The sequence below is a fragment of the Melopsittacus undulatus genome, chromosome 1 (assembly GCF_012275295.1).
Source record: "Melopsittacus undulatus isolate bMelUnd1 chromosome 1, bMelUnd1.mat.Z, whole genome shotgun sequence".
Lineage (NCBI taxonomy): Eukaryota > Metazoa > Chordata > Aves > Psittaciformes > Psittaculidae > Melopsittacus > Melopsittacus undulatus.
This window is the reverse complement of record NC_047527.1, coordinates 143,709,725-143,733,997: the sequence shown is the minus strand read 5'-3', so window position 1 is coordinate 143,733,997 and position 24,273 is coordinate 143,709,725. Positions and strand designations below refer to the sequence as shown.

Below are 24,273 nucleotides of genomic sequence, written 5' to 3'. Positions count from 1 at the left end.
TTTATTGTCATGCCTACATCTATACTAAGGTGATACAGATCAGAGATGGAGTCTGGCAAAGCAAGTTTTGCTGGGATCTGGATGTAGAGGTTACCTGCTATTTGCTTACACTGTCTTAAATGCTGCAGAGAGATGTTTCTGGGGAAAAAAAATAACCAAACCTGGCACACCACTTTTCAAACATGCTGAATAATACACTAGCCACAGCTAAATAACAATCTCCTAAGCCAGGCAGGCCATTTACAAGTAGGACTGTTTTAACTGTCTCCAGGGGCTGCTTCCCCCTGCATCACCTTTGGGATGAATGATAATATGAATTAAAGATTTTCTCCCAGTAAAAAGAAATGTATGTTGGAACTTTTCAGTGTGCTGCTCTTACTAATTTTGATAAGAGAAGTGCTGGCACTCCCAAAGCTCTGATACAGAGCACAGGCATGAAATTCAGTTTGGGATTCCTTGGAACAATGTAGGGAGTATGGGGAGAGAAGTCAGGACCAATCTAGCTCAATTAAGAATAAATCATGTATCATGAAAGAAGAGTAGAGAGATCTGAATAAGGATCCCTGACAATCAAAAGCTGGGGGTATCTTCAGAGAGATTCCATAGATTTAAAACCTGATTTTTGACTTCACAACTTAAAGTAGCAGAGGCTACAATTTGATAGAGTCTCAAGAGGTGCCTTTTTGAAGTTTGGATCAATATTTTCCTGTGGTTTATGGTCTTCATAATTAAAGTGCCTCTCCTGTAGCCAGGGATCACATCATTCCCTGCAGAGCCTGGCTTTTTAGGACATGCCTGATGGGTCTAGGCCTCGTAACTTCCTAGTGCTGCTCTCACAGGCGATCTTCTGTATCCCTGTAAACAGATCCCTGGTACCTCTAAACTCTTATTACTTCCTTGGAAGCAGTGAGTGTCAAGATGGGAAAATCTGCTGCAGGAGAAGAGTTTTCCAGCTTCCATAGCCAAGCTCCAGGTGATTAGAAAGAAAAATGTACTGATACTTGGAAAATGCTGTGTCAGATATTAAACCAGCACAATTAGTCCACAATGGTTTATGAGATTCTGTCTTCTTGAAGAAACACAAATCCTATGACCTTTGTAGAAAAATAATTGTATTTATTATTTTGCATGTTTATATTATCTTGCATTTCGTGACCTTTTGAAATCAGGGGCACACACAATCACAATAGTTATGCTACTCATCTTTCTCCAGTTTTAAACACCCCAGGATTAGGATTACACATCTTTCACAATGCCCCTCCTCCTCCAAACCCACATGAACTGTGAAAGCAACGGCACTATGTAAATGTGCATTAGCACCAGGAATAGAAAGAGAGGCTGGATGATGCTATGATGTGCTCATAGTATCATTATCAGCTAATTCATAAGCAAAGAGTCATTTATGGAATAAAATAGATGCCATGCAGCTGGTCCCTTTACAAGTGCCTAACTTGTGAGATGAACTCACCACTGGTGAAGCAGGTGCCCCAGTGAAGGCAAGATTTTGATGCAATGGCTTAAAGAAAAGAGGGAGATTAAGTGTCACAATATTTATTTTTATTGTTATGCAAAAAGGAGATGTTATTTTCTAGATTCTCACTGCAAAAACTGGGAATATCACAAATACATTTGATAGGAAAGAGAAGAAGAGGGCCATGGAAAATTGTGTGTAGAGGAATACACTTTTAAGCAAAGAGGTTGCCTTTTCTTCCAGGAGAGATCTAAAAGGTGTCCTACATAAAAGCTTTCTGTCCTTTTAACCTGACAGTTAAAAGGGCAGGTATTTCTGATTCTGGCCAAGGAAGATGGAATGTGTCTCTTGAAGATGAAATGTTGTCTTCTTAGTCTTCTGACTAAGAAGAAATGTGTCAAGCACATCTAGCCCTAGATTTCTCAAAAGCAATTTTCAATCACTTCTGAATGATGACCTCAGATAGAATCAAGGAGCCTGAATTTTAGCTAAAAGTGGTTGGTACTTAGCAGAAAAGTTGCATCATGCATCTAAAGACTTAGTTTGGGAGAGTCTATCTATTTTTTTTTTTAATTCTACTTCTTTTTTTTTTTCTTTCTTTGTAAATTATGTTCTGGATGTTTTTCCCACATAAGTGGGAAAGGTCATCTGCTGTCAGCACAATTCTCCAAAATTCATCTTCTGTACCACTCACTATGGTTTTAATTTAAAACCTGACACATTAGGGGATGAGGCCAACCGTAGCACGAGTATCCTACTCAGCATTCATTTCTAATGCCAGAAATGGTACTGGGTACACAGCCTATCAAGATACTGATTCCATCTAAATTATAAAACTTAGAGCAAATTTCTTAGTGCAGCCTCCTTTGTGATGGGTGTAGGCTGGCAGTTATTCTCACCAAGGGATGGAGCTGCACGTCCCTGCAGCTCTGACCTTGCACAAGCTCATTCCTGGATCTCAGGAAAAGCTTTTCTTTCTCAGCACTGTAGTCTTTTCCTCAAGTCCCTATTTTATTGACACTGCAACTGTGTAAAAAGTAGAAATGCCTGGTATTAACTGGTACTTAATTCCTCGCTCCTACCCCCACTTGCAACCCTAAAGGATTTGGATCTCTTGTTATGTCTTCTTACCTACTTGCGCAGCCTCAAACCCAAAGATTCACCCAAAGATTCACCCAAAGGCAGCAGTAATTCCAGGTATTTTCAGGTTCAACGTGTACTAGCATAGTAATGACTGAGAGATGTTAAACTGAAGGTAGGATAGTGAAGGCAAATGCTGAAAAAAAAATCTGTATTTTACTATGATAAGAAGAATTTTAATTAAAAATAAATGCCTGAGTCTTTAACTATAGAACATGTATGGCTATTGAAAATTTCCTCTGGATTAGAGTTTAACAGGCTTTGGCACACATTTACTTTATGCAAATACTTTTCCTTCTGACATTTATTTTCCACTGTCTTCCTTGCTTTCCCCATCTTGTGATTCTGCCAGGCAGCTCTCCTCTCTGTGACCCACATTCAAAAAGCAGCAAGACTTGCAGAAACTGCCCTGATAACTAAGCTAATCTTTTACTGCCCGTTACATGCTTACCTAAACCACAAGTATAGTGCCAAGCCGTTGTTTATAAAAGGAGATTTAAACACAGTTTGATCAATCAAGATCAATTCATGTACACCTTAAGTCATTTAACTTTTCGTGTTGCTTTCCCATGATTGCTGATCCGTCTCAACTGACAAGTGACAATTTGGGTCTATACATTCTGCCTCTTCAAACCCTCAGTTACAGTAAGATTTCAACTCTGCTCTGTCCTGCAGTTTCATTTGAACAATTTCCATTTCCCACTCCATTTTGCCACTGCAGAGAGTATTAATATGATATGCTTGTGATGGGCATGTCTTTTGTCTCCCATGTCCGGTGTGTGAGCTGTGTCTCCGTATACTGCTGTTTGTAGAGCTCTGTGAGGTGGAAGTTGCTGGGTTGCTCCAAAGCAGATGATAGCTGTGTTATAATTATCACTGCAATGGAGATGGCTTCAATGCACCCAACAGTTTCTCCTCTCTCAACTCTCTTGTAAAATTGGCTCCTACAGACCAGTGTCTTCTAATTTTATTGCTTTACAGGAATGAAAAGTTCACAGAAAAGCAGAAATGTGTGATGAGGAAACTGTATGTCAAAAGAGATGCAGATTTCTTCTTTTTCTGATGAACACTTTGAGTGAACAGGGACCACCACCTGGCAAAAGTGGTGATGTAGCAGTAGTAGTAATCCTTACCTTCTCCCTTCCACTTAGAGATTTTACATTCAAAAATCATCACTGATTTAAGAGCATGTTTCTATGAATGATTGATCATCCCTGCTATTAAAAACTGATACTGAAGTGAAAACTCATTTTAAAATACTAACAAATGAACAATAACCTAACAAATATAAAGGGAAATCAAGCAGGTAAACTATAAGTCATTCTTTGTTTTTAAACATTGTCTATTCCAGATTAAGGCATCAGAAACACACAGAGACATTTGCTTTGGAACACGTGTTAGTGGAGAAACTTTCTCCTAAGAGATTTACAATAAATGTTATGTGATGAATAGCGAGTATGGAGAAATTAACCTGATTTCTTGCTGATAATTACTCTCTTAAACCATGCTGATGGAGAGCAACACACACGTTGGTAAACCTGTCACTGAAAAAGCCAATTCTGACTGTTGTCCAAGGCTGTTCAATGGGGAAAAGCCAGCTCAGGTTATCTCACTGGAGAGGAAGAGAGAGGTTGTATGATGGAGTACAGCCCATACATCTTTGTGCTCCTCATCCATCAGTATGGAAATGAATTTTTTGGGCTTGGTGATGGTGGATCTCCTATCATTATACCAGATAATGGGACAAAAAGGCATGACAGAGTGTCCTCCTTAATAGCCCAAATGCAACCAAATACATTCTGTGCTGCTGACATATGTTATCTTGGTTATCATTTGGTGAAGAAAATGCATGAGTAATCAAAGTTAAGACCACCTCGTTCCATCATTTGTTTGCTGTTTAAGTGGTATGGTCCTTCTGGATTTAGATGCTGAACTGGCCAGAAAGAAAAACTCTGAAGAAGATGTGAAAAATTACTTCAAAGGATTTGGGAGCCCTGTGCACACTGGGATTTTGTTTTGATCTTTCACCAAGCTTAACAGCACTGTAACAGCTTGCCTGCAATCTTTTGGATAAAGTCATTCCTTGGTTGCTATGATGTGTTTTCTTTGTTTTCCTGCTTTTGCTTCATTGGGATTTTTTAAATTATGATTTTAAAGATGCTTCTGTGAGAATTAAGTAAGCATCTCCTTTTATGTAGGTCACAATTTCTTAGTAAAGATTGTTACTGCTGCAGTCAGAATGTTAAATCTAACTCCTAATGCTGCAGGAAAATGTGATGTGCAGGTCTGGGACCAGGCAGATGTCAGAAATACGAGGTCTCAGGAAACATAGCTGGACTTACAAGGCATACGAGACAATCTTCTTTTGGCAGGTATAAGACCTTCTGGCTTACGTTTTGTTCCAGTCTGAAAAATAAATGAAAAGCATTACAAACATAGAACAACTTCCTATAGAAGAACAAAGGCATAGGTTCAGAATCTGGAGTTCCAGGGTTTTGCTTCACATTGCTTTTTTCTTCTCAGCCAGAAGAGAATTAAGTGCTGTGGTATCTAAGCAAGCCGAGTTTGCTATCCTCAAGTGACTGGTGCTGAGCCACTCTGTATTTGTAAGATTTTGGGTTGCTTAATTGTCAAGGGAGGACAGAGTTTTGTTGTAGCTTCTCTCTAGTTTTGACTGTGAGTTGTAACTTCAGGAAGGAGATCAAAAAGCCCGAAGCCAGTCTGGAACCAGTTTATTGCTGTTGGATACTACACCGAAATAGGAGTGAGCAATGGATAGGAGGAGGACGTGGAGAGCAGTGCAATGGCACACCACTCACATTCAATGCCTGCACCAGTGACCCCAGCTTGGGTGCAGCCTGGGGTGCAGGTCCTCCAGCTGCAGCACCCAACTATGCTGAAGGCCCAGGACGCTGCAGCCCCCAACCAAGGGTGAAAGGCTTCAAAAGGGGCTTGTAAAACTTGGAGAGGCTCTGACCTGGTGGAAATTCCTAGGGGTTAAGTAGATACCTCACACTCTCTGGCTGTACGAGGATAGCTTGTACCAGCAGCAGACACAACCACCCCCTTCCGCAGCGCTGGAGGCTTCTAGAAGTCTTCGCCCCCGTTATCTCCCTTAATGATTTTTATTAGCTAGAGGAATGGTCGCATTGCCAGCAGCGACCCAAAAACCTCCATCTACCTCAAAGGGCCTGGAGCGAACTGAGGGGAAGGGGCCCGCAGCGCACCTGAGGCGACGGCGGCGGCCCCGCCTCCCCCCGCCGTGTCTAAGGCCCTCCTCCTCTTCCTCACCCTGCTCCTCCCCGCTGGCCCTCCCTACATCCATCTAGCCATCCCTGCCTAGCCGCTGCTCGCTGTCGCCGGGCTCTGCCTCGCCCGCCTTTCCCCTCCCCACCTTCCCCATCCCCGCCGCCAGCCATGGCCGACATGAAGACCGGCATCTTCGCCAAAAACGTCCAGAAACGCCTCAACCGCGCCCAGGAGAAGGTGTGCTGCGGGACATCGCGGCTGCCGGGCTGGGGAGGGGCGGCCTCGCCCCGCTGGGCAGGGGGGGAAGGAGGTGGCGATGCCCGCGGTTCATGAGGGGAGGGCGGCCCCGCTTTCCCCTCAGCGCTTCCCCTCTGCCCACTCGGGGGATGCGGAGCCGCCGGCGGGGTCGGCTGAGGCGGGAGGTGGGGGTGTTGTTATGTAACTGCCCCACATAACGGTGCCCGCCGCCCCTCGACAGTGCCGGTGTCCGTCCGTTCCTCACCTCCGGGCGGCCTGAGGGTCGCTGCCCTCACAGGCTGCGGTGGTGCCGGTGCTCGGTTGCCGCAGGCCCGCAAGGGCCGCCGCTTCCTCGCCCGCTGGGATATAGGCCGGGAGGCTGCGCCCCGCACCGCGGCGGGGCTGCGGTCCCGGCCCGGGCGGCAAGCGGGGTTCGCCTCGCCTCACCGCCCGCTCTCCTAAGAGGATTGTATTTCCTTTAATATCCGTGCCGGCTCATCCCCGGCTGGAGCGCTCCTGCCGAGCGGTGTGACAGGAACCCCCTTCGTGTGGCAGCCGCTCCGGTTTTGGGGGGCTGGTCAGTGTTGTGCAGTGGGTGCTTGGAAAGCTCGGCTCCGATTCTGGCGTTTCCGTTGCCTGGAAGTGAGCAACCGTCAGAGTCGGGGAGAATTTGCAGGAGTTCCTGGTCGGAAATGCTGTCTGCTGTTTATTTTGCTCCTTTTCAGTAATAAAAGCTGATAGGTATAAATGTTCCACACAGTAACTCCTGTTTAGCTGTTTGTTGTTGCAGAACAGGACCAGATACAGACGTTAAACCGTGCAGAAAAGCATTTGTGGATAACTATATATAGCATCCCTATGAGCTATTAGTGCAGTTGGTTATAAAGCTGTTCTCAGCATGAATTTGGGAAGCACAGTTGTCAGCAAGCATTGCAAGACATCTCTTTTGAGGGCACATAAAACCTTTATACCCCTCTAGCATGTATCCTGTGCTGTTACATGCCCTATGTAATAGGGCTCTAGAGAATTCATAGAGATTATTTTATGACCACTATTTCTCATACTTCACTGCCTATAAATCCCCACTTCCTTTTGGCCACAAATTGAGCTCTGTGGAGCTCAAAGGGAATAAGAAGTGGAGCAATTAATATATAGATAAGTCTCATATGTAATCATATAATTATTTAAGAATGGTTGAGGCTTTCTTAGGCAAGTGATGGATCTTCCCTTTTCAAATACTCCTGTCTAGCTCCCAAGGTCATAAAGTACAAGACTCTTCAATACCGAAGTCATGATAGTATTCATCAGTCCATTTCTGAAGGCTTGGACTCCAGCTGTTCTTGAGTAAAACACCTAATATTCTCTTTAGTATTTGAAGGGATCAGATGACTTTATGGTGTGAGTTGAGCTGGGTCTGTAGCTGGAATAGAAGCCTAACAATCCTGTCTTTGTCAGTGTTGTTACACCAGTGCTTTACCAGATGGTTAATTGTAAGTCTTTACAATCCCATGTACTCTTTTCAGCTGTGTCCGTTCTTGTTTACAGCAATGTGTGAGCATACCAGCATGCTCCTTAATCCAAGTCCTTGAGGTGCTGGTGTCTTGGCAAAGGCTACTTGTGCATCAGCCCCAGGGTAGACACCTCAAGCCCAGTGGGTGCCTTGGGTGCAACCTGGGAATGCTGCTGTGTGCCAGATGGGCTGCTTTATATCAGCCATGCTAACGAGAGGGAATTTGTCTGTTTTGATCTGCATGTATTGCAGTCAAGTGTCTGGTGATTTTGGCTTCACTGTGGTGTCTGTGGGGGTTGTTTCTTATGGAAGTGGTCTAAATGTTGCATATTTACAGACAGTGTAAGCTGTTAGTAGGTCACATAGTACCACATAGCTCTGTACCCTTGCTTCCCTTTTCATGGCATGCATATGCAGTGATTGTGTGAGCTATGATCATCTGTTCTCTTGTGCCTACAGTTCTGGTTAGTTTTGACTTCCATTATGGTTATTAAACATAAAATCCTGTGTTATTTTTGCTTAAACTTAGCCTTAAAAAAACCCAAACAAACAAAAACATGAAATCAAAAAATAAACCCCAAAGGTCTCCAAGTGGGAGTGATAGCAAGTGACTGATTTTTGTTTGTTTGCTTTGGGGGCTTGATGCCAAGAAGGAAATTGTATTTAGGAGTTAAAAGTCTATGATTTGCCTGACTTTTCATGGTGTGAATAGGATGGTATTGTGACAGATGTATAATACCAGACTGGCTTAAAGAGATTTTGAATACATTAAGTTGTTTCATCTTGTTGCTGTTACTAGAATTGGGCACCTTCAGTTTATTCTGTCCTTACAGCCAGTAGTGTTTCTAAAGCATTTATACGTGTTTTCCAATTATTCTTTACTGATGCAACAGAAGTATTAAAAACAGAAATACATATGTAAACCATAAGCCTTCATCTATGGAAACTTCTTCTAACGATGCTATCATTATCTGCAATTCTTTGCTGTCTAGGAGAAATAGTTGTGGGGTGTAGGTAGTGTATGTGCCCATATACATGTGTGTCTGGTCCCTGTATTACAAAAGCTAAATAACTGACATAAAAACATCTGGTATTAGGTAAATCAAACTGTCTGAAGTGCTGATAAGTGGAGGAAGGCAATTGCCCAAAGTGGGCAGGACTGGGCTAGTACTCAAATCAAAATGTCATTTTGAACATCTAGAAACAGTAATTGGCCACTTTGTTTTTCACATCATACATAAAATGATGCCATGGCACCTGATTTTGAATCTTTAAGTGTCCCATTTACTGAAATACACCACTTTTCACTGCATCTTCACTGACTATTTCCCCCCAAAGTCAGGATGTGCTGGGCTGGCAGCATCTGTGGAAAGCTGCCAACAGTCAGCAGAAGAATCTGGATTAATGTTTTAAAAGTATTGGTGCTATTTAGGAACCTGGAAGTCATAGATATAAATGAAACACCAACGTGTTCAAAGGTCTGTTTATACAGAAACCTGAATAGAAGTATTGGTAGCCAAGGCTGGCTGAGTCAGTTCTGAGGACAGGACTACTTGAAAGAAAAGGCTTGTAAACTGCACTAACATTGGCTAGCTTGCAAACAGCAGAGACCTCCCAGGATTTGTTGTAGATTGTTAAAAGGGGTTCTGCTGTAACATCTGCTGGCTCCTTTAGTACTCAGGAATGAATCCCATCTGGTGCTGTGGACTTCATGAATACTCAACAGGTACAACTGGTCCCTTACAATTTCAGTGTCCACAAATGGAAAGGTACTGTTCCTGCAGGTGTGGTCCTCCATTTCAGGGGATTGAACTGTCAAAGGTAGTGCCATGCACATTTACTCTAGTGCAGAGAGTGAATGGCTATTATGAGTGGTCTTTGGTCAACAGGGTTAGTTTCTGACATGGCCTGAGAGAAGAGTGGATGAACCCAGAAGACTTTCAAACACAACACTTCATGCTTGCTGCTTGAAAATCTGTGCAGATGGTCAAATTATCTCGAGGTCATCCACAGTTCTTACCCCTATTGGAAGATGAGTAACTCCTTCCCACAATGTGCTAGGTGTGAGGTATTGGCTCTGCTACATGGTTGTCAGTATTCCACTGCCTTCTGCTAGTGCAAGGCTGGGAAGAAATGTCATCAGGGGTTTCTATATCATTTTGTGGCAGGGGAGGAAGGAAGTAGTAAGATGAACAGAGTAGAGTAGAATAGCATAGCACAGCATGGCTCAGCTGGAAGGGCCCAACTGCCTGACCATTTCAGAGCTGACCAGAAGTTCAAGCATGGTATTAAGGACATTGTCTAAATGCCGCTTCACCACTGACAGGTGTGGGGCATCGATCCCCTCTCCAGGAAGCCTTTGCCAGAGATTGACCACCCTCACATCATAAAGAGGGTTGGTGCTGTTACACTTTCAAAATTCAGGTTGATTTGTTCGTGAGAGTTTTTTTGTGTGGCTCTTGAAAATCCACCTAATGCATTTTTTGATGCTGAGCTTCTAGTCATTAGTATATCTGCTTTCATCAAAAGTTAAATATTCCAGTTTGAGAACTTCGGAGGCTTAACTAGTGTTTAAATAATTGTAAATGAGAAAATTCCATAAAGGATACACATGCAGGAGATGGATGCAAGAATATGCTTGTGATAGGCATGTTACATATATTGTACTTGTGCCTCCAGTGTGATGATATAGTTCTGGCAATCTTTGGGCTCATAAAAACAGTTTGCTGTCTAATGATTTAAAACATTGGGCCCACAGATGTTATAAAATCTTAAACTGGAGTCATTACAGTATTATGACAGACTACAAGATCTAGGCCCCTGCTGGCAACAAGCACATGCAATGATGAGGTAACTTCATCTCTGAAGAATTAACTGTAAATTTTGGGTTTAAAAACCCAGAATAGAAGCCAATAATTTCTCTTATGATGGTACGGTCTCAACTACACAGCTCAAATTCTTCTAGCTCCAGGTTCCAGTATAATAAAAAAATGAATTTCCCTTTTTTAGTTTGTCTTTTATTTTTCAAAGGAACTCTAGAAGAGGGGGAGCACAAGTGGTCATTTGATCCATTCTAAACCAAAGCAGAATCAGCTGTACTTAAAATTATTCCTTAGGAGTGATTTTCTTGACAGCCCTTTTAAATATGTAATAGTGGAGATTTTGCAGCTTTCTTAAAATCATCTATGCCACTCTTTTGGCACCTCCATTCAGAAAGACCTCACTGAATATAAAGATCTTTTTTTGCAGTTCAAGTCCTTTGTACCCCAGTCTAGCTTTCCTTGTTGTAGAGGAGTGTGCTCTTTCTACTTGTCTCAAAATTTACTAGTGATTTTCCTATCTTGTCAGCATTCCATATGATCTCACTGGAGTTATCATATGACCCTCCCAATCAGGCCAAATAGTAGCTATTATTAACATAGTGATTGCTTTCAACTCTTAGTTTCCAATGTGCAGGTTAAAAGGTAGAGGTGGATTCTGGTTGCCAAGCACAGAAAAAAGGAGAGAGAAAATCCCTGTTAGGTTCTTGAGTCATATGAGGGAAGGTAATGTTTCTCGTGTTCAGTTTTCTCCCCATATGCGGTGTTAGCCGGGAGTTACCATTTAATACACACTTCCTTGCTGCCACTGAGCTTCCATCAAATTAAGGATGTTTCTTCTGTTTTATGGGGAACACATCTTCTTGTTTGCTGACTAAAGCGTTACTAGTATCAAGGAGAGCTCTTCCTCTGTTCTTGCTTGGCAGTTTCACCTTTTCACTTTTATCCTTTCTCTTTTCAAATGTTCTCTCTACACTTTACTTAGACCCTCTCTTTAAATTTTATTTTGTTTTTTAAAATCTGGTGCTAATTTGTTGGACTTGGGTCTGGACTCTTTTCTTCACTACATCTTGCTCCTCTAGTAAATCCTTTCTCTTGCATGGTTGTATTGTCTAAGACCCAATGTTTCTGACCCAAGGTCATGCAGGCTGTCAGTGAGGCTGTTATCTGTGGTCCTCAGCTGCTTGGCAGTGCACTGCCACCTTCCTGTTGTGGCATGATTAAGTGTGTGACTTACAGGCACATAGTGGAGAGATGCTGAGGTGGTGATAACCGTTGTACCTGGAAACTACAGGAATTCCTGGTCCAGATTGATCGCTACCACCTGCCTCCTAGAACAGGATGTGCCACCAGGGGAATACACTTTGCTTTTCACCTTAGTAGCCCAAGTTTTCTACACTAGCTAGGAGGAACTGTGAAGGAATCTGATCAGCACCTTGTCAAAGCAGGATATCACAGTGGGGATAAATGGTAGAGAAACACAGGCTAAGCATGGAGAGGAGAGGAGGGCATGGAGGAGAGAGCAGCATGGCTGGCCAGGCCATGGAGAGCCCCTTTGACTGGTCTGCCAGGTAATAAAAGCAACAATGGAATGACAGACTGCTGAGTTTGGGAGAAAATTAAATTAGAGGCAAAGATGCCTTTTAACACTTCCCTGCAGTTGCCTACATGAAGGGGGCCACAGCTTCCTCAACTTGCTGGGATATGGCAGGGGGATTTTTTCACCTGCCCAAAATATGCACAGGGATTCACCCTCACCAAATTCTCTGATCAGGCAGCAGTCACTGCCTGTTATGCCAGTCCTCCTGCTCACCTCAGGGACTGCAGAGCGTGGGGAAAAGGGGTAGCAGATGGCTCTGCTGCTTCAACATGGAGAGCATTTTCCCCAGGGAACTGCTGTTTGGTATAGTTCATTGAGCTCTGCTGCAAACTCAGCTGTTTGAAGCCTCCGATCCAAAGTGTCTCAAATGCTGGGTTGCTCTTCCCTAAATATTCTGCAGCATCAGTGCTGTGCAATGCTGAGCCTTTGTTGTTCTCTAGTACGAGATAACTGGTTCCTGACCTAAGGAGTAGCTAAGCTAGTTAGTCAATAGTTGTTGAAATTGTGAACTGGCCAACCTGGAAAAAGGAATTTTGTTGCTTTGTCATATTGACTCTCTGCTGATTGGAGTTTATAAATCTGTTTAAGCAGATAAGGTAAAATGTAGGCCTGTGATAAAGACACATATAATACATTTCTGAAGTGTCTGTTTGTGCTATGAGAAAGCTAAAGCTACCTTCCTTTCTTTGCTCTCATTATCTGTAGAGTGCAGACAAGTGTGGACCAGAACCTAAGTGGTAAAATTCTGTTTAGGTATTTCTAAGAAGGTTGGTGGGGCAACAGGAGAGGAGTTCAGCAGCCTTTCTATGGGTGGGGGCACAGAGAAAAGAGGGGCTGGACCACACTTCAAGACTAGTCTCTGACTCATAGTGCTCTGCTACTACTTCTCAGTTTTCTGTTGTGCCTTCTTTTTCTCCCTTCCTCTCCTGTGACTCTTGCTTACTCCTAGATAACATCCTCTGCTTTGTTCTCATCTCTGTAGCAGGTTAATTTCTTTGCTTCCTTCAACTCTCAGCTTGGAGTCCCTTTCACTCCACTTTTTTGTAACCACAGGAATCTGTGCTTTGTAGTGACACAGAGGCCAGTGCTATGGTCTGTGAACTGCTATCTATCTTCTTTAACTGTGATACAAAAGAGAAGAGGAAGGCCTGCCAAAGTCTTGAGCCATCACTAAACCAACTATTTCTAGTCAAGATTAGCAGACAAACCTCTCTTATTTTTTCCAGAAAGACTTCACAAAATGCCATCTTTCCAGTGTGTACACACGTGCCTAAACATGCTTGCAGGGAACTGTCAATCTTGCTTTTCCCAGGCTTCAGTCTGAAAAACACTGTAAAAATAGATTGATGTCTTATTTTCAACAAAACAGGGGTCTGAGAAAATAAAAGTTGTCTAAGGAACACAGAGGACTGGTATGCATTTGCTTGTGTCCTTACAGAATTGTAAAGAGGTTAGTAGTGTGTAGTTGAGGTAGGTGACAGCCTACAGTGCCATGGGATTGCAATCGTTTGTACTGATGATTCATGCTTTATGTCTCAGCAAAGCCTAGTTAAGTGACCCACATGCACAAGGGCTTATACACTTAAAAAACAAAGCAGAAGTAGGTGAAACACTGTGTACACAGAAACAACCTGATTGAATAAAGACGATCCATTTTCCATGGAGAATAATTGGTCTTGGAGATCTAAGAAATGACATTGATTTTTCACATGAAAGGCATGTATTAGATTGAGGTTCAGGAAGTTGTTTTAAGATTTATTGGATGTGGGGTGTGTAGGAGAATAAATAAGAATGTGATACTCTCATTAAACCTGTGCAGATCTGTGCATAGATGCTGTTGCTTATATTTAAACTAGGCTTCCAGTTGTTCCGCTTGGCATTATTGCCTAAATCCCTCTTGGTTTATGTGGGTGTTATTTTTTCACATTGGTGTAGCCACTCTGTGCAGCTTGGATGAACTTTATAAATACGTAAGGCACGCTGCTGCAATGGGTCTGCTGTGAGCATGAAATCATGTCTTCAACGTAAAATTGTCAGTAATATTAAGTATAGGACAAATTGTAGTCCTGTAAAAATCATGAGGAATGGTTAATGAAACTAATCAGAGAGGAAAGAAGTTAATTGACTGCCTCCTGCTTTTCACATCTGTACTATTCCTATCACAGGGGGAAGAGAAGTGCTAGGATCAAAAGCAGAAAAAAGGACAGGCAAACTCATGGGTCTACTCAGGCCTGCCAAGAGGCAGGAGCACAGCGTGGTCCAGAGGTTGGTCTGGTGCAGGTTTAGGGCAGATGTCCCCATGGCTGACCTTGCTTGGGGAAGTAATCCATAGGGAGAAAGGTGCTACCTGAAGGGACACCATACAGGCAGGGTCTGGCTGGCTGCAGCAACCACAGCCTGATCACTGCGGGACCATGTTCAGGAAGCAGGAAAGGAGCAAATTCAGTGTGTGTGAAGCGGCAAGTGGAAAACAGCCACAACAGAATGAGGTTGATATGTCAAAGTGAGAAGATGGCTGGCTGAGGTCCAAAAACTAATCTGGATGTTTGGAGACAAGATAGGAATTTGAAATATGGAATTTGGATTTCAAGACATCTGGAAGTATAATAGTGCAGGGAAATGCCTTTGATTTTTAAAAACCAGTAGAGTTTTCCCTCTATATTCTCAAACAATTTCTGGATTAATTAGAGCAGAAGTTAATATATTCCTTATGATGTGACAGTTTTGTACACAGAGTTAGTGTTAAGACAGTTTTATCTTAACGTTTTTCACCTCCCCTCTTCCTTCTTTGTCCTTCTGCCTCATGTCATCCTTTGCTTGCTGCTTCTTCTTTCCCTTCCTCTCTTCTCATATGCCCAAGCAGACAAGTTGTTGCAGGCTTCACCACCAAAGACATTTAGAAAACTGACTTCTGTTGCACCATGGGGTTACTTGATAGGTGAGCACAGCTGCACACTTTGGAGATGATTGCATGCTTAGAAATCAGTGCTGAGCCTCCAAATGTTGCAGGGTTTCAAAGAGTCCTGAATGTTCATTTGGTTTATTTGCCTCCTGATGCGTGTGAGAGGAGGGACATTGTTCTGGAAGAGGGCTATTCCCTCAAGATCTGCAGGGGTGATCAAGGTCCTCCTCATGTGATGGGAGGCTGGGAATAGAGTGACAGCACCCTACGTGGGCAGTGCAGAGTACCTAGGAAACATGGAAAGAGAGGGAAGGTGAAACAGAGAGCAAAACTGCCTAGTAATTGAGACAGCAGTACATGGAGTATGAAGCTGGAGTCAGCAGTGGGCTACATTCATGGGCTTTGTTTATACTGGGAGCTCCAGCTGAGTCCACAGGAACTTAACCCAACTGGTAGCCTTAGGGTTTGTCCCAGCAGGGCTGTCACTGCAGATCCAGAGAAGTCAAAGGTGCTATGTGTACTCAAAGGCTTTTGAACTTATTTCTGTTCTTGTACTAAAAAAAAACCTTGCCTCCTATGAAATTCCTATTTCCAGGGTCTGAAAAGCATGTTTCAGGGAAGGCAAACCTCACTGATGTTTTGCAGAGCTGAAGAGAGTTTTATTCTTAAAACCACCCTGGCATCATGTTTTCTTGTAGCACCAATCCAAGAACATAGTTGTTGCAAGCACAGTGCTAGTATCTTTTGTGCAAAGTTTTGTATTAGGGTAAAAAATGTAATTCATCTGGGTTGATGTGACAGCCAAGCTCAGAAGCAAATTAGGAAGAATTTGTCAACCCTTAGTTGATAAACACATGTGCCATCTGAATAGCATCTTAACTCTTTAATGAGTTGCATCTCCAAGAGTCATGAAGTAGCACTGTGTCAGGACAAGAAGGAACAAGCTCTGCCCAATATGGTTCGAATATGGACTGACAGATATTTTGAATCAAGAACATGTGTTTGCAGACTGCAGGATGAATGCAAGTTTGCTTATGATGTGTTTTGCTCAATGTTTCAAGCTGGATTTTGCTGTTGAGTTTTGGTTTCTATAGTGAGGGCTGGTTTTATAGGCAGTCTTTATGTGGAAAATGATTAAAAACTGGTTCCCATTAAGAAGCATATTTAAAAGTGGCACTGTGCAGTACTGAAGTTGTGTGTCACTTTTCTGAAGTATCTGTTCTTGTGAGCAATAAATCATCATTTTTGGCTTCTAGTATCTACTTTCCAGTTTGATTCAAAGCACTTACGCCAATGTCTGTTTGCTAATGCTCATCAGTAGCCCATCCTACTAAAGGCTTACCAATGAAGTACACTGTTTAATAGCGGTGTTGGATTTGCCCAGTAGTATCTGTTATTGCAGTGTTTGTGGGATTTAAGTAGTAATATAAACCAGGCCATTTTTTTTCCATTCTCTGGCTCAAGGAAAGGTATTTTTTAACGTTCCATTATACAGAAAGATTCATTCAAGACATGAAAGCAGTCACCAATCAAACATATTTTATTGCACATTAATGCATCTTAGAATATTTACATGCTTAATGAATAAGAAAAGAAACGGGCAGTGAAAAGTCAGTCTCAAATACACTTGTTATTCCTCTACTCTTTCTCTGTAGCTCAGGGTATTTTTGTTTGTGCTTCAGGGAAGGTGTTGTCATGGTGTTGACAAAAAGAAAACTACCTCTGGCAGGTTGTGGTGGGTTTTCTGTCTTTTTTATTGGTAAGACTTAATAAAAGAACTGGAAGTAGCAGGAAAGAGGGGAAAAAGCTTCTTAAATGAGGTGCAAACTCATTTCCACTTGAAGATGTATACACCAGCAGGTTATGTCTCCATCTAAACTAGCTTTAGCTATACCAGTAGTGAGCAGGTGATTTCCTATCAGGCCAAAATTACCTGCTGTACTACCAAAAAGTGTTAAGAAGCATGTTTCATCCAGAATTTTTAGCTCTGGGACTTTCTGAAGGCCTTAGTTCCCACTCACCTTCCTCTTTTAATTTAGGGTTGTTGATTCCTTATTCATAAACATGCCTTTCTGTGCTACCAGCAGCTGCTGAAGTGTGGTATGAAGGGTTTCCCCCTTGACCTCCGCAGTTTTAAGAGCATGTCACTCTCTTACCTTTAACCTAATGCTTTCGTAAACAGAGAAGACTTCAGAGCCAGACTAGTTTGATGCACAACAAAGTTACAAAAGAGACATGTAGAAGGTGCACACTTGACTCTTATTACATGGTCAAGCTGGGCATCCATTGAAGTTAATACGAATAATGATTGGGAAAGAACTGAGCTCCAGCCTGCCATGGGGCATTTTTTGCAATGGGAAGCTGGTAAACAATATTTGGTCAAGATAAGTTCCCCTGCTTTCCACATTTACTGTACAGGTCTGTCTGTCCTGAGTGGGATACCAGTAGATTTTCTTTGTGGATGTTGTTCCATAATAAAATGCAATTCCTATCTGAAGTTTTAGGAAAATGTTATACCTTCTCTACAATATCCTTTTCCATATTTTTTAGGAACTAAGGTTAAAAAAGTTTTGCAGTCTTAAGAGAATTTTGTCATAACTTTATGTCAAAATGGAGGACAAACACACCCATGTGTTAACATAAATTGAACCCAAACAGATGGTTGGATAACTTTATATAATTATGATGCTATCAGAATTAAAGAACTCAGCCTTGGAGTACTTATAATTTAGTGAACAGTAGAGAAGCTGTGTCTGATTCCCACAAGATAATGTTGATACCCAGTTAAAGTGACATGATGATTATCAAAGGCTAGTGCTTCCAGGTGAGAATTCAAGTTGAGGTGGGGCTATCTATTTGAAATGAAAGGGAGCTATGGTAACTTCTTAATATCTTTCCACCTACTATAAAATGAGAGCACTAGGGGTTCAAATATGGACAAAAATAAACACTGGTGTATCTGGCATAAAATGTTTTTATGGCTGTAGTAGGAAAAATGACAAATTGTTGATGTTAACTATCAATATATAATACTTTCCAGAAGAGCGTATCTATTGTACATTGTTCAGAGAAACTATGGCTGCTGCATCCCTTATAGTGTTCCAAGGCCAGGATGGATGGGGCTTGAAGCAACCTGGCTTAGTGAAAATTGTCCCTGCCTATGGTGGAGGTTGGAACTGGGTGAGCTTTAAGGTTTCTTCCAACGCAAACCAGTCTGTGATTCATGAGTCTATGATCAAATCCAGTTACTGTGTTATGTAAATCTGAGATACAGTAAAGAGCATAATAATTTCAAAACAATGGGTCATTTTATAATCCTGGAAGTGTGGGTGTCTATTGTTGCTTGGTCCATAAAATTTGTAGTAGCTAATTTTACCAGGAATGTGAGAAAATGCCTGTATTCCCATCTGGCATCTGACTGATGCTTTGGTCTCTGACAAGCAGAGGAGTGATAGAGTTCTTCCTTCCTCACCCCCTTCAAAAGAAAAGGCTGCAGTTGATTTGCATGGGATAAACCGGGGGAACAGCCCTTCACTGACATGACTGTTTCTGTGATTCATACTCGTAACAAGAGGTATTTTGCTCTATCAGTAATCTTATGCAAATATACTGGATATGCAGATTATTCCTACGTACATTTATCAGGAAGAAATGTGCAAAACCTTAGTGTCAACCAGCTTTCCACCTATGCTTCGTTTATTCCCTTTGCTTTTTTTACTGCTGTGAGTTGTTCTAATACATAACCTGATCTTGAATCGAACTGTGTGGGAGTTTAGTTAGAATAAAAGAATTCAGATCAGAGCCATGCGTTAAAAAGCACTGATTATATCAGTCATAGTATTTAGGATTTATGCCTATTACAAATTATGATGAACTTGATATCAAATCAGTGTAGTAGCTGTCTTTTAAGGATTTTATTCTACTCATGTTGATTTTATTCACAGCAGGATGAGGTTCTGAGGGTTAACTATAATCCAGTTCACTGTGCTAGCAAAAGATTTAATACTACATGCACTCCCTGTACTGGCTCTGCATGGGACTGGATTTAAGATGTAGCTGGTTGTGTAGCTTTCTGCAAATTAGACCTGTGATTTTAGAAGTGTACTAATGTGTTTGTGTATATTGTGTCTTCCAATACCTAAAGGGGGGCTTACAAGCAATCTGAAGAGGGACTTTTTCCAAGGGCCTGTAGTGACAGGACAAGGGGGTATGGCTTTAAAATGGCAGGGGAGATTTAGATTAGATATTAGAAAGCAAATTTTCCCTGTGAGGGTGCTGAGGCGCTGGCGCAGGGTGCCCAGAGAAGCTGTGGCTGCCTCATCCCTGGCAGTGTTCAAGGCCAGGTTGGATGGGGCTTGGAGCAACCTGGCCTAGTGGAAGGTGTCCCTGCCCATGGCAGGGGGTTGGAAAGGGATGAACTTTGATATTCCAACCCAAACCAGTCTGTGATTCTGAGGAATTTTTACTTTGGGGATGTCAGAAGCCCTGTTGTGAAATCTCAAGCAGTTATAAGCTGAGGTCTCTCCCTGAGGGAGTTTGTCTGGTTATGCCAGCAGCAAATCTGTCCTGGAGCTGTAAAATTCCTATCTGTTCTTCCCTGGTTGACCTACCAGTGGCCTGCATAAATCAATATCTCTAATTTGATGATACTGTGAGTTTTGTGGCTAATTATAAGTGTTCCAGCAAATTTGAGTCAACCCACACAGCTACTACATCCAGCTTGGGGGAAAAGCCTGGCACTAACCTGTGCTGATGTCTTGCAAGGGCGCGTGCAAGTCACTTGCTCAAGCCTCTTGCTTGCTCCCTATGCAGTGAACACCTACACACAAGTACAGAGGGATTAATACATTACTCTGGGGCCGTCTGTCACTGCTTTTAATCTTGCTAATTTTTCCTTGCCTGTTTGTACCCATCAGTTGATAGTACTTGGAACATGCATGCAGTTTGATTATTCCCTTTTCTTTTTCATGCACATCAGCACCTTACTTTTATCTGTTTTGCTTCACTTGTGGCCTGACCAAAAGCATGCAATATGTAGGCTAGACCCTAGGAATTATCAGCCTAAAAGGCAGTCTGTCTTCCCCTCATTTGATTTGTGGAATAAATGCAAATTGTTCATGCTGATTTAATTAAAAAGAAACAACTCTACCCCCCAAAAAAAACTCAAAACACAACCCTCTTGGTAGTTTTACTTGGCCGGTTGCAGTAATTTTACAGTACAGCAGTGGATTGCGTGCAACTTTAGCCATCTAAGGAAGGAAGCCTTACCTGAAATTGTCATGGGTAATGCAGAGGACTGTGGCTGATACTGAGATACATCTGTAGTCTGTCACAGAGAATTCTTCTCTGGAGGTGCTGATCCTAGAAGGGCCTACAGATCATTGTCAAGGGTGAACTTAAGGCACCAGAAACGTGTATTTCTCTTGTTTCTTAAATGGATCCTCAGCACAGCCTTACTAAAAGGTGCTCTGCTTCATCACCACTTACAAATAATAAACCAAAATACTAAAAGAAAAAAAAAAAAAAAAATAACAGTTAATCTGTGTTCATATCTGTTTAATTTAAAGCTAAGCACAAACTGAAGGGTTTGTCTGAACCAGGACTTCATGGCTCACAACATATGTGTCTTTGAAGGCCTCACTGCCTGAGTAAATGTATGCTGAGAGTAGTAGGAGGCTTGTGCTCGCCTTTCCACTATTCCCCTTTGCCAGAAAGTATAACTTTGTATTTAATACACCCTGATAGGCTGTGTATATGTTTAGATTTTTCATTCATGCTCTTGAAGCATAATTTGCTCTCAATTCTATTAATTTATTTCCTGAGAAAATGGCTATTCTGAAGCACAGGATAGAGCCCCCTATGTACTCTACATAATAAAGTTTTACTAACTTTTTTCTGCAGGCTGCATGCATTTTGCAAGTTTTGGTCTATGTTTAATATGCAGCTAACATGGTAAATGCTAAAATGCAGAGTAACTGTAAAGCCAGTGGTAAAGCTCTCTTCTGCTACAGGCAAGGGATCTAGAGATCTGCATTACGTAGGCTGTAGCATCCTTTACTCATGGGATATTTACAAATAAAGATGTTTACGTGTCATCTCTGAAACTGTTCCAAAGATGTGTGAATTACTGTTCATACAGTAAGTGCATGCAATATATATTTTGTTCCTTTGATCAAAGCATAGAATATAACATAGCATTTTTCTTTATCCTGGGTAGAATGTATTTGTCTTCTGCTCTTATTTCACTTCCAAAAGTACATGGCGACTGGGAAGGAGTGGGCTCAAGACCCTTAAGGCCAGCTTAGGGCTTTAATGCTAAGGGCAACTCAGAAAACAATTCTATTCTATTGAGTAATACCATCAACCCTTCTCTAAAGTTTCATATGAAAAGCTCAGGTGGAGTCCAGTGACAGCCAAACAATGTCTGATACTGTGTGCTTGCATGCGTTTGTCATTAGGGGCCATTGTTCTTCTCCATGGGCAGAAGAGGCAACAGAAAACTTAATTTTACACAGCCCAGATGATAAAAAGCTGGTATCAGTAACACTGCCCTTACAGTGGAAGGATGCCAGGAAATCTTCCAATTTTGCACATTTTAAAAGGACTTTCATCTTTATCTTTAATTTTTCTAGCTCTGAGCTTTATTTTTGTAGTGTTTTGGGATGTGAGGAACTTTAATGTTATTTTTAATTGCATTTGCAAATCACAGCACAGTGACAAAGTAATTTGAAAATTCTACCAGTGATTCCTTTGGTATAAATTGTGAGGAACACAAATACAATTATGGGTAGTAGAAATTTTCCCCTTGAAAATCACATATAAGTTGAGAACAAAATGAAGTTTTGTCTGAAAAGTGTCCCTTCGTGTATCAAGTATGGAGTACACTTTGCTTGTTAATTACTTTCATCCTGTCCTGAAATTATTTTCATTATACATTTACTTCACAGCAAAATCAACAAAACTAGTTTAGCTTCTCGACATTCCATGAGCTGCTTATTTAAAAACTCCAACATGAAGTCAGGGCATCTCAGTAAGGGAGATTCAAGCAGAAAGAAAAACAATAACTAAATACTGAGCTAGAACTTTGTGAATCTGTCTGTATGCTGGGCTGGATGTCATAGCTAGATAAGGTATCTTGGGCAAATACACGATTCTTCGAGAGCACTTTTAATGTGAATGTTAAGAAGATGATGTTAAATTACTTTGGGTTACAAGGGACAGGTGGGGTGGTGGTGAATGGAGCTTGAATAGTCACTCCAGTATTTCTGAAATCCACTGAAAACATTTAATGTTCAGCACCTTTGTGATATGTAAACATAACAGCTCAATGAGAGAAACAAAGGTTTCCAAATCTACAAAAGAGTCCTAAAAGGGCAGATGAAAGTGTGATGGTTACTGAACTGGTAGAGAAGACATAGAGCGGGTTTATAGGGAGGAAAGGTAACAAGGTAACAGGTCTCTCAGCCTGTCTCAAGAGCAGAGGTGCTCCAGCCCACTGATTGTCTTTGTGGCCTCCTCTGGGCTCCAGGAGGTCCACAGCCTTCTTATGTTGGTGGCCCCAGAGTACTATACAGTACTATGAACAATTGCATGTATGTGATGCATTTAAAGTATAAAATCAAGCAGCTTCCTTATTAATGGAAGGCGAATTGCTGTGTCTTCAGAAGCTTTGAGCTTTTCTTTCCCTGAAGTGCTGTCATGATTTGCCATGTAATGAGGGTCTGTGCTAGAACATGACAAGTTACAAAAGCCAGGCTATAAATATTTATCTTAAGCAGTCTTGATTGTGAATGCTGTCATGAGCTTAATAATAGAGATTAATTTTTTGTGGCTTTTAGGTAAAATATGAGCCATTGGAATCACTAATGCCTGCAGGGAAACCTTATTAAACATCTTTTAAGTTCTGTTACTTTTGCTGAGCTGACAGCCTTTCCTTCTTTGGCTGCAATGCTGTTTTCTGTGATACCAGATCTGTGAGCATCCTCAGGGAGACTGTCATGTCCCTTGCTCCTGTGGATGGGAGAGGAAAGACCAATAAAATGCCCTGTCATTTAGAGACAGGCTGTAGTAACTTATTTCTCCCTACTTTTTTTTTCTCTGTTAGTAGTATTAATATATTTTGCTTTGCATGGCAACAAGTAGTGAGAACATGTCACAGAGGCTGATCTGTTGTGACATGGCATAATAATGATGTCAAGATTTGACTTTTGGGACCTCTTGAGGGGGGCACTGGGAGGATCTGAATGGACATTTCCAACCTGAAGATGTCATCTGCCAGCAGTGCTGTCTTCAGTTACAAACTAGCCTGAGCAGTTTGCAGGTTGCACACATTCGGTTTCCTTTTCACAGAGCAGAGTGTGGCACTGCTGATGGCTTGCTGTATGCAGTATGTGGACTGTGAATGAGATTCTAGCTTGCGGCTCAATTACCAGGAGAGAAGGAATTCTTCAAGCCTGGTATGGTCTTGCCCTGCTCTCACAGGCTTTTGGATGATGCAGAAGGCACCAGCTGCTCCCAGGATAGCACTCTACCTCAAAGGCACAAACAGCCCTTAATTATTTATTTTGAGCATGAATTATTTCTTGACTTGATCACTATTGTCTTCTGCCAAGGCTGGAATGATTTAAGGTGTTGATTGCTCACAGTTTTGCTGTCAAGCCTTGACTGGTATCTGAATCCAGGGAAAACATTTGAATTATGATGAATGTGTAACTTGAGGAGAGCAGTGTGTAGGCATCAGGAACAGGATGCACCTAAATGCATAAGCTATAGACACATTGAGCTGAGTGAGGAATATTTTGAGCACATAGTTTTGTTGTTGTAAAGACCATGAAACAAGCTGAGGAAAACTGAGTTACTAAATACATGTCATAATGAGTGTTGCATTGCTCTGACATACCTATGCCACTTCATCCAGCTACAGTGGAGTGACATGGTTAGGGGGACCAGCCTAGCCAGGTAATGATGCCGTGGGAAAGTAGCTAGATGGCTGTGATGTACACTAGCAAAGTGCTCCTGACACTAAACTAAGATGTTGTCCCAGTACCAGGTTCCTGAAGAAATGCTATGCCCCAGTATTCTTGCTAACTTAGGCCCCTTGAAAATGAGATTCATTTCCCAGATCCCTGTTACTCATAAGGTACTTCTAGTATTCATGTAATCCTGCTGATCCCCTACTGAATGGGGGAAGAGATTGACTAAAAATACCATGATAGAAATATGGTGGGAATATAGTAAATGTAACTGGAACAATTATGTGTTGAACAATGGCTTATGTAGAAACACTGTAAAAGTCTTATGTTACTGTGGGGTGAAATATAATCGGAAGTGTTAATTTACACTGTA

General features: G+C 41.9%; 1 protein-coding gene across 1 annotated transcript in view; it reads left to right on the top strand.

Annotated features, from left to right (window-relative positions):
- Positions 1 to 5,926: 5,926 nt before the first annotated feature.
- The window catches only part of AMPH (amphiphysin), a 105,994-nt gene continuing 87,647 nt past the window's right edge, over positions 5,927 to 24,273 (top strand). Inside the window, exon 1 of the mRNA XM_005146984.2 lies at positions 5,927 to 6,097. Coding sequence (XP_005147041.2) covers positions 6,029 to 6,097 — 69 coding nt within the window. The 5' untranslated portion in view covers positions 5,927 to 6,028. The remainder of the gene's footprint in view (positions 6,098 to 24,273) is intronic.